The 13,686-nt window shown below is 44.6% G+C and overlaps 1 protein-coding gene and 1 long non-coding RNA gene across 13 annotated transcripts in view; one reads left to right on the top strand and one right to left on the bottom strand.

Moving 5' to 3' along the window:
• Nucleotides 1-1,104: 1,104 nt before the first annotated feature.
• The window catches only part of LOC112546170 (uncharacterized), a 52,652-nt gene continuing 40,070 nt past the window's right edge, over nt 1,105-13,686 (top strand). For 2 of the 3 annotated variants that reach the window (XR_012896508.1, XR_012896509.1), the window contains exon 1: nt 9,069-10,494. This is a non-coding gene — a long non-coding RNA (uncharacterized LOC112546170). Of the gene's footprint in view, nt 2,246-8,392; nt 10,495-13,686 lie in introns of those variants that run through there. The other variant, XR_012896510.1, reaches the window with a different exon arrangement.
• Nucleotides 8,946-13,686, bottom strand: part of SPO11 (SPO11 initiator of meiotic double strand breaks) — a 410,938-nt gene continuing 406,197 nt past the window's right edge. For 7 of the 10 annotated variants that reach the window (XM_075901152.1, XM_075901153.1, XM_075901154.1 and 4 more), the window contains 3 exons: nt 10,072-10,148; nt 9,726-9,837; nt 8,946-9,081 (listed from right to left, as the gene is read on the bottom strand). In XM_075901152.1, coding sequence (XP_075757267.1) covers nt 8,962-9,081; nt 9,726-9,837; nt 10,072-10,148 — 309 coding nt within the window. In that variant the 3' untranslated portion in view covers nt 8,946-8,961. Of the gene's footprint in view, nt 9,082-9,725; nt 9,838-10,071; nt 10,149-11,699; nt 11,738-13,686 lie in introns of all 10 variants that reach the window. The other 3 variants (XM_025185773.2, XM_075901151.1, XM_025185777.2) reach the window with 3 other exon arrangements.

A 13,686-nucleotide genomic window follows, 5' to 3' on the forward strand; every position in this document is an offset into this window, starting at 1 on the left:
GTTAAAAATCACTTAGGAAAGTTAGATGTCAGCAAGTCACCAGGTCCTGATGAAATGCATCCCAGGATACTCAAGGAGCTGATAGAGGAGGTATCTGAGCCTTTAGCTATGATTTTTGAAAAAATCAGACGGGAGATTCCAGAAGACTGGAAAAGGGCAAATATTGTGCCCATCTATAAAAAGGGGAATAAGAACAACCCAGGAAACTATAGACCGGTCAGTTTAACGTCTGTCCCAGGAAAGATAATGGAGCAGGTAATTAAGGAAATCATATGCAAACACTTGGAAGGTAATAAAGTGATAGGGAATAGCCAGCATGGGTTTGTGAAGAACAAGTCATGCCAAACTAACCTGATAGCTTTCTTTGATAGGATAACGAGTCTTGTGGATAAGGGAGAAGCGGTGGATGTCATATACCTAGACTTTAGTAAGGCATTTGATACGGTCTCGCATGATATTCTTATTGATAAACTAGGCAAATATAACTTAGATAGGGCCACGATAAGGTGGGTGCATAATTGGCTGGATAACCGTAGTCAGAGAGTTGTTTTTAACGGTTCTAAATCCTGCTGGAAAGGGATAACAAGTGGAGTTCCTCAAGAGTCTGTTTTGGGACCCGTACTGTTCAATATCTTCATCAATGACTTAGATATTGGGATAGAGATTACGCTTATTAAGTTTGCAGATGATACCAAACTGGGTGGGGTTGCAACTTCTTTGGAGGATAGGGACATAATTCAAAATGACCTTAGCAAGTTAGAGAAATGGTCAGAGGTAAACAGGATGAGGTTTAATAAAGAGAAATGCAAAGTGCTCCACTTAGGAAGGAACAATCAGTTCCATACATACAAGATGGGAAGCGACTGTCTAGGAAGGAGCATGGTGGAAAGGGATCTAGGGGTCATTGTGGACCACAAGTTGAATATGAGTCAACAGTGTGATGCTGTTGCAAAAAGAGCAAATATGATTCTAGGTTGTATCAACAGGTGTGTTGTAAGCAAAACTCGTGAAGTCATTCTGCCGCTCTACTCTGCACTAGTTAGGCCTCAGCTGGAGTACTGTGTCCAGTTCTGGGCGCCACATTTCAAGAAAGATGTGGAGAAATTGGAAAGGGTACAGAGAAGACCGACAAGAATGATTAAAGGTCTAGAGAACATGACCTATGAAGCCAGGCTTCATGAACGGGACTTGTTTAGTTTGGAAAAAAGAAGATTAAGGGGGGACATGATAGCGGTTTTCAAATATCTAAGAGGGTGTCGCAAGGAGGAAGGAGAAAATTTGTTCCTCTTGGTTTCTGAGGACAGGACAAGGAGTAATGGGCTTAAAGTGCAGCAGAGGAGGTTTAGATTGGACATTAGGAAAAAATTCCTAACTGTCAGGGTGGTCAAATATTGGAATAAATTGCCAAGGGAGGTGGTGGAATCTCCCTCTCTGGAGATATTTAAGAACAGGTTAGATAGACATCTGTCAGGGATGGTGTAGACGGAGCTTGGTCCTGCCTTGAGGGCAGGGGGCTGGACTCGATGACCTCTTGAGGTCCCTTCCAGTCCTATGATTCTATGAACAATGCTTGGAGCCATACTCCCGACTCTGTTAACTGTTCCCCTTTCATAGTTGGTTTATATAAACCTGTGGTCACCAACCAGTAGATCAGGATCTACTGGTAGATCTTGAAGCCTCTGACAGGTGATCCTGACTGGTCTGTCTGGTAGGTTATCAAGTACCATCCCATCAGTTGGCCTTCTTTAACTTTAGGCATGTGCCTAAGGTTATGTCTACATTGCCCTTTGATCAATAATATGGTCTAGGGTGTGAAAAAACACACCCCCGAACATCAACATTTTATTGACAAAAAAACATTGCTGTAGACAGCACTTTGTCAGTGGGGAGATGCTCTCCTGCCAACAAAGCAACCGCTGCTCTTTGGGGTGGTTTTGTTTTGTTGGTAGGAGAGCTCTTCCTGCTAACAAAGAGAAGCTACACTGGTAATGTGAAAAGTGTAGATATAGTCTGCAGCTCTGCCACTGTAAGATCTCCCATGTAGCTGCTCTTTACTACTAAGAGAGAGCTCTCTCACTGGCATAATTAAACCATCCACAATAAACAGCTGTAGATAGGTTGGCAGGACAGCATCTTCCAGCAACATAGCACAGGCCACACTGATATTTTTTTGGGCCTTCTCAGGGGTGTATGCGTGGCCCAGAACCAGAGGTGAAAATAAGGTGTGCCCCAGTGCACAGCTCAGGTAAGTTTGGACTGCACTCCAGCAGGAGCAGGTAGGTAGGAAATGTAAAGGGTGGGCTGGAGTCACGCTTTAGAGGAGGCATTCATGTTCCCAGGTGGGCTACTGGGAAGGGCTGGCAGCTCCCATCTGGCCACAGTGCCAGGCCCCACTCCTGGCAGAGATGGGGTATAAAATCAACCTCTTTCCAGCTGGTCCTCGAGTGTGGCAGCACAGCCCTGGCCCTGGCCTGCCGCAATGGGCTGGTGGTTGTCCCGCTCCTGCCATGGTGGCCTGGCCCCAGCCTTGTTTCTGCGGAGGGAGTGGGGGGAGCAGAATTGGCCCCTGTCTGGCTGTGGCTGCAGTTGTAGCGGTGGCATTCCAGCCCTGAAGCAGGCCCCACCATAAACATTTTAGCACCACCAAAACTAATAGTGGTCTATGGATTCTAATGTCATATAAATCATCAACATGAACACTGAATTCTAATCAATTAAAAATGTTTGCTCACATATGCATTTTGCAATGGAGATGTAGTAACTGAGGGCATAATTTGGCCTGCAGAACATTATTTTTGTTGTAAATGTATAAGAATCAAAGAACCCATCTTGACTTTCTGATCTCAGCCTGGGTTTATAGAGTTGGCAATTAAAAATCCACTCTTATCTGCAAGGTAAGGAGATTTGTAACTGATACTTTTATAAGGAACATTAAATGCCATAAACTTAAAAAAAACCAAAATAGTCTGGTAGCACTTTAAAGACTAACAAAACATGTAGATGGTATCATGAGCTTTCGTGGGCACAGCCCACTTTTTCAGATTACCGGAGTGTTGCTGTCTCTTTCATCAGATTACCTTTCCAGAGTGTATTTACCAAACAAACTGCAATTTGGTGGATGGATATGAATATCTGTTTGTAAATCAACAGCTGTGTCGTGTTGTGGATTTATTTTGGAGCTATTATTACCACTCTGGAAAGGTAATCTGATGAAAGAGACATCAAAGCTTGAATTTCAGCCTTCATTTTATATGCTGCCATAATTTCCATTTGAAAAAGAAAAAAACAGTGCAAATTAATGTACAATTGAGAAAGGCCTGACCCATAGGGTGAGGCCATTACATTTTTTAATTAAATTAGGTTTTAGTAGTATTTTCATACTATGTACTGCACACCAGAGAGCAAAATCAGCAAATCATATACCAGGACAATGTAAAGAGAAGGGGAAAACACACAATGTTTTCCCACTATGTAACCACTATATATTATTTCTGCATGAACTGTGCTTTGTGTTCTAAAATATTCAGGCCTAACCAAACCGATGTCATCAACACTCGGGTCATCTGAAGAAGTGGGCTGTGCCCACGAAAGCTCATGATACCATCTACGGCTATGTCTACACTCGCATCTTCTTGCGCGAGTAATATGCAAATGAGGCTAAGGGGTGAATATCGCCGAGCCTCATTTTCATAACTAATGAGCCGCCATTTTGCGGAAGAAGTTCTTGCGCAACACGGAGCTGTCTATACTGCTCCCTCTTGCGCAAAAAAAACCCTCTTGCGCAATGCCGTTACACTTATTACTTGAGAGGAAGAACGGCATTGCGCAAGAGGGTTTTTCTTGCGCAAGAAGGGCCAGTGTAGATGCTCCATCTTGCGCAAGAGCCTCTTCTGAAAAAAAGGCGGCTCATTAGTTATGCAAATGAGGCTTGGCAATATTCAACGCTTAGCCTCATTTGCATATTACTCACGCATGTCCGAGACAGAACATCAGAAATGACTGCCCGTCGCAGGGAGCCATAGCCTGTAATACCTCTGAGGCTGGTATAGGGGGCTCTGTCTGTGAGGTGGAGTGTTTTCCATATAAGGGCATGTAAATTAATAATCTTCCCCTGCTCACTCCACCCATTGCAGTAACAGATCAGCCAGTGGGCTGACTGGTGCTCAGGCCTGCTACTCCACCCACTGCAGCAAAAACCAACCTATGGGGTGATAAGTTCACAGGCAATAAAACAGGCAGGCAGCCCCTCTCTCACTGGGGATTCGCATTGAGTGAACGCCTGGCCTGATCACCCAGACGCCTTGCACCCCCCGCTCTTGAGTCTTACTGAGCGTACTCCGAGTTGGTCGACCCGAGTGGAGACAGTTTATGAGCGTGTGACCGGTACTTGTGTTCCTGCTGTCTCCAGAACTGGTATACCCCCCCCTCCCCCGCCATCATCCCTATCCTAATTGATTTTTTAGTTGTCCTTATTGCTTGCCAAGTGACAGTGGCTAAAAAGTTACTAAGTTAGTTTATAAATAGTTGTGGTTTAGGTTTTTTACTGTTTCCTTGTATAAAGTTGTGTAAATAGTCAGCCCTATGGATAATACCAATGTTAATTCAACTGTTCCTAACCCCTGGGCAGTTATTGGGAATTATTGTGATTTAGAAAAGCCTCAGGGAATTGTTTTGTGTTGTCTGGCAATCTGTTTAATTTTTATTCTGATGATTGTCTGGCGCCATCAAAATAAAATCAGTTTGTACTTTTTGAAACCCCCAGTTGTGGTCTCATCCTTTCCGGCATCCCTTCGAACCTCGTGTATTACGGGGACTGACATGGCGTCACGAACAGGATGCCGGAACCCCGGAGACCATGACAACTCTGATAGTTGCCCCTGGGCTAAAACTGAGACCCCAGGTTCTGAGGAGGATCAGTTTAATCATTTGCAATACCACCTCCTCTGTACTCGACTGCGCAAAGGGGCCCCTAACACTTTTGACTGGGTCTGTGTCATAGGACACGGCCATGATTGTAGGACCTACACCATTCCTTTGGGGTTGAGCGATGTGGGCTGCTTGCTAACTTGCCATCCCACCTTCAGGGCCACCCCGGCTGATAATAGCCTTCAACCGTGTCTCACTCAAGTGGGTGAGACAGTCCCTAATACAAACCCTCTTAGCCTCTGGAAAGAGGTGAACAGAGTAATTAAACTCTGTGGGGTAGCCCCCTCCATCTTGGCCCACGAGCCAAGAGCCCCACATGGATCACCTGCACACCACCTGTTAATAGGATTGGTCCAAAGGTTAGATGGGATAAAAAAGGTTAAAAAACTACGCCCTGATTCTTATAAATCAGAGGATGTTCTGGCTGCCATCTGCAATACCCTAGCAGCAGCCCTTGATAAAGTTACCGTCTACCATGGGGCCGTTACAAATTGTGCACGTGGGGTGGTGCACTCGCAGTCGGAGGGAGAACCGGAGTTTTCCCCTCAGGCGCCAAAGATGCCTCCTTTAGAGACACAACTTCCTCCCCCATACCAAGGCTCTCATGACCCACCAAACATTTACCCTGGCTTGACTACCCTGAGTTCAACCATACCCACAGCTCCCGACCTGATTGTACCGGAGGCCCTCCCTGTGACTGTAACCCGATTAAAAATGGATGGTCAGGGGAATACCTCTCAGGTAACTGAGACCCGCCCCCGAACCAAGGCGGAAATGAAGGAGTTCATCACAGATACTGCCCGACGTCCAGATGAGCCTCCTATAATCTGGGTAGGGAGATTAGCCTTGGAACAGGGGAGTGACTGGGTTGACCGGGAGGAAGCCTTAACATTAACCCGTACCGGGAGTTGGTCGCGGGGCCTTATGGGGGGAGTATTGGCAGCGAATAATCATTGGCCTGTAACGGCCGCAGCTGCCGCGCACCTCCAAATACAAGGGGGATTTCGCGCAGTACAGATGCCACCTGATTGTGTGAATAACTCCACTACCCTTATGTACGCAATCGCTGGGAGTTCTATTCTGCTCTGGGATCCCACCGCACACCCCCTCAACTTAACTAACGTTCAGACGGTAGCACAAAACCCATTTCGTTTTGTTGATGATCCCACTCAGATTCCCATAGAAGATGCGGCTGTTACCCTAGCCGTGGACAACAGCCCTAATCTAGACACAGGGGCTCTTCTGTGGCTAAGGGGATACACAGGACAACCTATTGGCCGACTATACGACGCTGTAGAGAGGGTGAAGTGGGCAACACTAAAGGCCGCCCTACTTGCAACCCCCTCTACTCTGGTGAAAGGGTCCAAAATGGCGCCCAAACCCAAATACCCCGAGCGTTCGTTCATCGAGCGTAAGATTTTTGGATTTTTATTGGGTAAGGGACTCGCCAAGGAAGCTATTAGGAAAATGAATAGTGATCAACAGAAAGACTTGGCTGTGAAACTGGGCTGGGAAGATCGCCCTATTTCCCTGCAGCCAAAAAACGGGGAGAGGCCGAGTGCCTAGCGGTCACTCGGCCCGATTTAAATGACCCTCGACCCTATCAAAACCTGACTACCGAAAACGAGACAATTATCCCCTTTTTGTTAGACACGGGGGCACAGGTATCCATCATCCCCCCCGATATGCCCCACACCCCCACTGGAAAGATAGTCTTTGTACAGGGATTAAATAGCGTTGAAACAACCTACGTTAGTCCATCACAATTGACTTTCTCTTCGATCTTAATTAGCCCGCCTTGAGGGCGTTGTTTGTCCCCTTTTTGTTTTTCAGGTACCAACCCATTCGAGCCCCCCACCGGCTGTTTGACTTCCGGAGCCGACGAGAACCATCAAGATGGAAAAAATTTAAGTCTGCCACTGAATCTTTCGTTTGGGGATATGTTACCAAATGTCCCGCAATCTCGAAGCCCTCACTAATTTGACCGCTGAAGGGTTTCGACAAGTCGATTTGGCTCTCACTGTACTAGCTCATTATGCTGAAAAGAATCGTATAATGATACAGGTTATATTGCAGAAGGACTTTTGTATGGCACTCGAGGACCTTGACCCCAGGTTTAAGGACCAATACCGTTTGCGTTTCAAGCCCGGGTGGAACAACGTTTCAGCCATCACCCAACAGCTGACCTCACTTGCAGTTCAGATTCGCGAACAGCGGGAAGAATGGGACTGGTGGCAAACAAAACTTTCCTCTTGAGGACTGAGTACTTGGGCATCCACCATTAAGCAGTGGTTGATTGTATGTGCTCTTGTGTTACTAGCCTTTTTAGTGGGCACTGCTGTTGCAAAAGCTCTTATCCACAGAGTTGTTTCCGCATTCCCTGTTACTGTTGCTTACTTTTCCTTTTCTCCCCTTTCTGAAGACAGCAGCTCACCAGAACCTCAATTTACCCAATTGGCTTCTTGCTGATTACCCTTACGTGCGCTCTCACCTTAGGCAACCCCCTTACTGCTTGCTCCGGACAGCCACGGGGGCATGTCCGAGACAGAACATCAGAAATGACTGCCCGTCGCAGGGAGCCATAGCCTGTAATACCTCTGAGGCTGGTATAGGGGGCTCTGTCTGTGAGGTGGAGTGTTTTCCATATAAGGGCATGTAAATTAATAATCTTCCCCTGCTCACTCCACCCATTGCAGTAACAGATCAGCCAGTGGGCTGACTGGTGCTCAGGCCTGCTACTCCACCCACTGCAGCAAAAACCAACCTATGGGGTGATAAGTTCACAGGCAATAAAACAGGCAGGCAGCCCCTCTCTCACTGGGGATTCGCATTGAGTGAACGCCTGGCCTGATCACCCAGACGCCTTGCACCCCCCGCTCTTGAGTCTTACTGAGCGTACTCCGAGTTGGTCGACCCGAGTGGAGACAGTTTATGAGCGTGTGACCGGTACTTGTGTTCCTGCTGTCTCCAGAACTGGTATACCCCCCCCTCCCCCGCCATCATCCCTATCCTAATTGATTTTTTAGTTGTCCTTATTGCTTGCCAAGTGACAGTGGCTAAAAAGTTACTAAGTTAGTTTATAAATAGTTGTGGTTTAGGTTTTTTACTGTTTCCTTGTATAAAGTTGTGTAAATAGTCAGCCCTATGGATAATACCAATGTTAATTCAACTGTTCCTAACCCCTGGGCAGTTATTGGGAATTATTGTGATTTAGAAAAGCCTCAGGGAATTGTTTTGTGTTGTCTGGCAATCTGTTTAATTTTTATTCTGATGATTGTCTGGCGCCATCAAAATAAAATCAGTTTGTACTTTTTGAAACCCCCAGTTGTGGTCTCATCCTTTCCGGCATCCCTTCGAACCTCGTGTATTACGGGGACTGACAACGCAAAAAGACGCAAGTGTAGACATAGCCTACATGTTTTGTTAGGCTTTAAAATGATACCAGACTATTCGTTGTTTGTTAAAGTTTATCCTTTACAGACTAACTCAGCTACCTCCTGAAGCTTCATGAAATGCCGTGTTTATAATAACTTTCCAGGTAAGGATTGTACCATAAAATATTACAGTAATTTAAACTATTTCAGTCTTAAAAAGTAAAACATATGAGAAGACAGACTTAGTTTGATTGTGCTTTAAGGTAGCTTGTGTATTAACTCTTTGACACAAATTTAAGCAAATATAACTTTACTTTCTGCCCTCAAATGTCAATATCTTTTTAAAGGCTAATGCTTTTACAGCCGGAAATTTTGTTGTAGTTATTTACAGCAGCTACAATGGAAAGCACATATTATATTTAAATGTTTTCAGATCCTTATGGTACGCTAGTGGAAAAACAATCAAAATTGCAAAGAAATTAAACTATAGATATTAAAAAATTGAACAGGACAATGAAACAAACCTCTATATCTCTTAACTGACTATATAGAACAATTGCCAGAAATAATGCAATTGTATGCAATTTTTGTAAATAGTGGCTTATAATAGCTCCAAAATAAATCCACAACACGACACAGCTGTTGATTTACAAACAGATATTCATATCCATCCACCAAATTGCAGTTTGTTTGGTAAATACACTCTGGAAAGGTAATCTGATGAAAGAGACATCAAAGCTTGAATTTCAGCCTTCATTTTAGATGCTGCCATAATTTCCATCTGAAAAAGAAAAAAACAGTGCAAATTAATGTACTATTGAGAAAGGCCTGACTCATAGGGTGAGGCCATTACATTTTTTAATTACGTTAGGTTTTACTAGTATTTTTATACTATGTGCTGCACAGCAGAGAGCACACATTAGTAGCAAAATCATAGCAAAGCATATACCAGGACAATGTAAAGAGAAGGGGAAAACACACAATATTTTCCCACTATGTAACCACTACATATTATTTCTGCATGAACTGTGCTTTGTGTTCTAAAATATTCAGGCCAACCCAAACCGGTAGGTGGAAGCTAAGTAATTGTTCCACATGGCATGTTCTCCCTCTTCAAGAGATGTAATTTATTCTGTGTTATTCAGAACTGTAGAAAACCTCCTCCATGACATATAAGTGTCAGATGGCCAATGACAGAGAGCCTGCCATGAGGCTAGTCCTGTGTTGGGGAGGGAACTACTAGGCACAGTGATACAGAGACTGCCTGCACTGCTGTCAATCCTGACTTCTCCATGTGAAGTGCAGCAAAACTTTATTGGTTCTGCTGTGTTCAGAGCTGACCATAACCAGAAGGGATGGGACTGAGGTGGATAGGATTTGTTCTTTAGAAATTAAGAAACAGAAAACAATATAATTTATGCCTACTTCTTTTTTCCACATTGGTTGGCAAGCCATATAAGGTCTCTTCTGCATACTAGCAAGTTTATTTTGATCTCGTTTAGTAAGTGGAATCAAAGCATCTTTGGGTATATTTAATCTGAGAAAACAGATAAAAATTTTAGCCTGCTTAATATTTTTTAAAACTATAATATCATTTTCACCTTAAATTATTTTTTCTAACATCAAAATTCTCTATAAAAATAACAGTAAATGTATTGAGAGCAGAATCAACAGAGAATTGTCCTTTTTGTGTGAATTTAACAGACAAATGTTACATTTCCTTTTTTGTGATAGAATAGAAGGATAATTATACTTCTAGAAAACAACAAACCTTTCAATGTCAGATGGAAGGAGACCAAGCCATCTTATAGCAGGAACTGTGAGATGATGGGCTTCAAAAGACATTGACTACAATGCAAAATGTCATATATTATGTTCAGTGTCTTTAACTAGTATTATTTATATTTGTTTCTGAGAAAATATTTATGTGTTAGGTCAAATTTTGAAAAAATGATGCTAACTAGAATTCTCTATGAAACTCAGGCTTATAGAAATTGAGACAAGTAGTTGTAATAGGTAAACCACAACACAAGGAGGGAAAAGGGGGTACATTAAATTCCAGCTGGGTGTACCACTTCTTGCATTCTTTTGCCCAGAGAACTGTGCAGTGGATAGTCTGCCCCCTTCAGCCATGAGTGCTTGAGAAGAGCCTGTCAAAAACTCAAGTCAGTTGGAGCTGAGACAAGCAGCTAAAGTATGTATTTGGACACTGATAACATTCCCTCCGCTCTGGTGATTTTCTGTCCAACTCACTTCTACCTCCTCCCTTAGCCTGTCTTTGCCTAATTCCACTTGACCTCTATACTCTTTCTCTCTCTCTTCTCCTCTCCCTTCTTATCTCTTGCGGTATGATATGCCCTTTCCTTTCCTTTTCTTCCCTTCCTCTTTCTGTTAGATAATCTTTCCCCAAAAAGCCTTAATAAATAATGGAAATAATACCAATAACAATAATAATACCAATACCAAATCTGGGACCATAACACATTTTTTTAGACTCTCCCATTGTTTACTGTTGCTTACATGCTATAGCTCCTCCTTTTCTCTATACACATCTATATAGTGAAAGATACACATCTATCTTTTCTATATAGACTGTCAACTCTCTGGGAAGGAATGGGACTTGGTATATAAACTATGTTGTTTAGAACAGTGTAGCACAGTGTACACATAATACATAATAATAATACTGACAATTTTGTATAGCAGGAAAAACTCAAGTCAGATTTTTTTTTAATCTGCCATTTTCACACAATTTTTTAAACTTTTTTTAAAAGCACTCTTGGCCCCAAAGTTGCTTCCTAATCTTAAAACAAGACAAAAAAGGAATAAAATACTGAGCCTAACCAGTGTTCCTTTTATGATTTTTCAACCAAGAGCAGAGTAAGTTTTGACTTGTGTACCAGTATTGAGATCACATGCTCTGGTTTGAATGTGTGCCACCGTGACAACCAATTTATTAATTCAAACATTCCCAACCACTGGAGCAGAATTCCCCCACCCCCTCCATGCAGCATGTACCGTTCCCAGTCGCCAGAGTAGACTCCGCCTCCCCATCCCCCCCTCTCCTCTGGCCATGCGGCAGGTCCCATTCCTGCCCCCAGCCACCGGAGCAGGCCTTTGCCCCTCGCCTTGCAACCATGGCAGGTCCTGGCCCCCCACCCCAGCGGCTCCCTCACTATGCCATCTCGGCGGGACCTGCCCGCCGGAGCAGCCACCTGCCGTACGAGTGCTGCTGCGCAGCTCTCCAAAGGAGGTGTGTGGGGGAAGAATTTTTTTGTGTGGCTGCACCCTATCAGGAATTATGATCCTAACTAGACTTGAAAAGTTTTCAAATTCTAGTTCCAAAGCTGAAGAACAAAATAATGAAGAAGACCTGAAGTAGAAAAAAACTACACTCACCACAGATCCATACTTGTAGATGCACATTATTTCTATACCTAATTTACAGAAGACCAAATGTCACATATCTGTTTGCGTACATTTTGGAGCATGATTCATCACTGTGTTATTTCAGTTTCATGCATGTGTAAGCCCTTTTGAGTTACATTGGTGTAAAACTGAACTGATGAATCGGGTCCTTTAATCTTTAAAATTAGCTTTACAGCATATTGTCAAAAGTTATAGAATCTGAATCAACATTTTTGAAGATGTGACACTTACCTCAATAAATGTTAAGTATAGGCATCATGCAAAAGTAATCTTGTTTTTCTATATTATGTACCATGTCTGTCACAAAAAAACCAACATCTCTTACTTTGTCCTATGGCAACTTAATAGAATTCAACATTGATGGTTAAAACTATCATTCTGAATGTTCATTCTTTTCATTTGACAGTACAGGCAGTCCCCGAGTTACGTGGATCCGACTTATGTCGGATCCGCAGTTACGAACGGGGTTTGCTGCCCGTCTCCCTGGTCTGCTGGAGACCAGCAGACCAGGGAGACGGGAAGCAAAGCCGCGGAACACGCCGGCAGCAGGACAGCCGTGGCGCGTCTGGGCTGTCCGTTGCCTGCGTGCTCCGCGGCTTTGCTCCACGTCTCCCCAGACCAGGGAGACAGGGAGCAAAGCCGGGGAGCACGTGGGCAGCGGACAGCCCAGACGCGCCACGGCTGTCCCGCTGCCGGCGTGTTCCGCGGCTTTGCTCCCCGTCTCCCTGGTCTGCTGGAGACCAACAGACCAGGGAGACGGGGAGCAAAGCGGAGCAAAGACGCGGAGCACGCGGGCAGCAGGACAGCCACGGCGCGTCTGGGCTGTCCCGCTGCCCCTGTGCTCCATGGCTTTGCTCCGAACGCCTGTGGTACAGCAGCTGGGGCGCCGCTCTGGGCGCTACTGGACCAACCCAGCAGCACCCCAGCCGCTCTGCCCCAGGCGTCCTGATTCAGCCACTGCTGGTCAGTTTCAGCAGCGGCTGAATCAGGATGCCTGGGGCAGAGCAGCTTGGGTGCTGCTGGGTTGGTCCAGTAGCGCCGAGGAGCGGCGCTACTGGAGCAACCCAGCAGCACCCAAGCTGCTCTGCCCCAGGCGTCCCCAAGTAAGCAGCTGCTGAAACTGACCAGAGCTGACTACAGGAAGCCCGAGGCAGAGTTGATCAGTTTCAGCAGCAGCTGACTTGGGGACGCCTGGGGTTCTTAAGTTGAATCTGTATGTAAGAACTGGCGTCCAGATTTAGCCTGTTGAAACTGATCTGTGGCTGATTCCAGGAAGCCCGGGGCAGAGCAACTCTGCCTCGGGCTTCCTGTAGTCAGCCGCTGGTCAGTTTCAGCAGCGGCTGAATCTGGATGCCAGTTCCAACTTACATACAGATTCAACTTAAGAACAAGCCTACAGTCCGTATCTTGTACGTAACCTGGGGACTGCCTGTATATATAATATTTTAAAGACTTTATGTACTAATTGTTCAGGTAATTTATTAGCATTTTTGCTTTCATAGTATGATAAAGAAACATTATCAGTGTTTTCAAGTCTACAATTTTCCCTTTTAAATCTGGTTTACACAACAGACATCTGTTGGTATAAGTGTTACTTGGGGATGTGAAAAATCCACGTCCATTAAGCGACACAGTAATACTGACCTAATCTACTGCTATAGACAGTGCTATGTCGGTAGGAGAGCTTCTTCCATCGACATAGCTACCACATTGGTGTAGAACATCTTCAGAATAGCACTACAGGAAAACAGTGGTGCATCTGTACTGATGCAGCATTTTAAAAGTAGACCTGCCCTTACTGTTCCCTTAAGTAACAACATTTTGATAACTGCCTCTCAGATAATATCTTCCATTGTTGTTTGCAATGATGTATCCATGTTAGACCCAGGATCCGTGAGAGACAAGGCCGGTGAAGTAATATCTTTTATTGGACCCATTTTGTTGGTAAAGGGACAAG

This window comes from Pelodiscus sinensis, chromosome 18, assembly GCF_049634645.1.
Source record: "Pelodiscus sinensis isolate JC-2024 chromosome 18, ASM4963464v1, whole genome shotgun sequence".
NCBI lineage: Eukaryota > Metazoa > Chordata > Testudines > Trionychidae > Pelodiscus > Pelodiscus sinensis.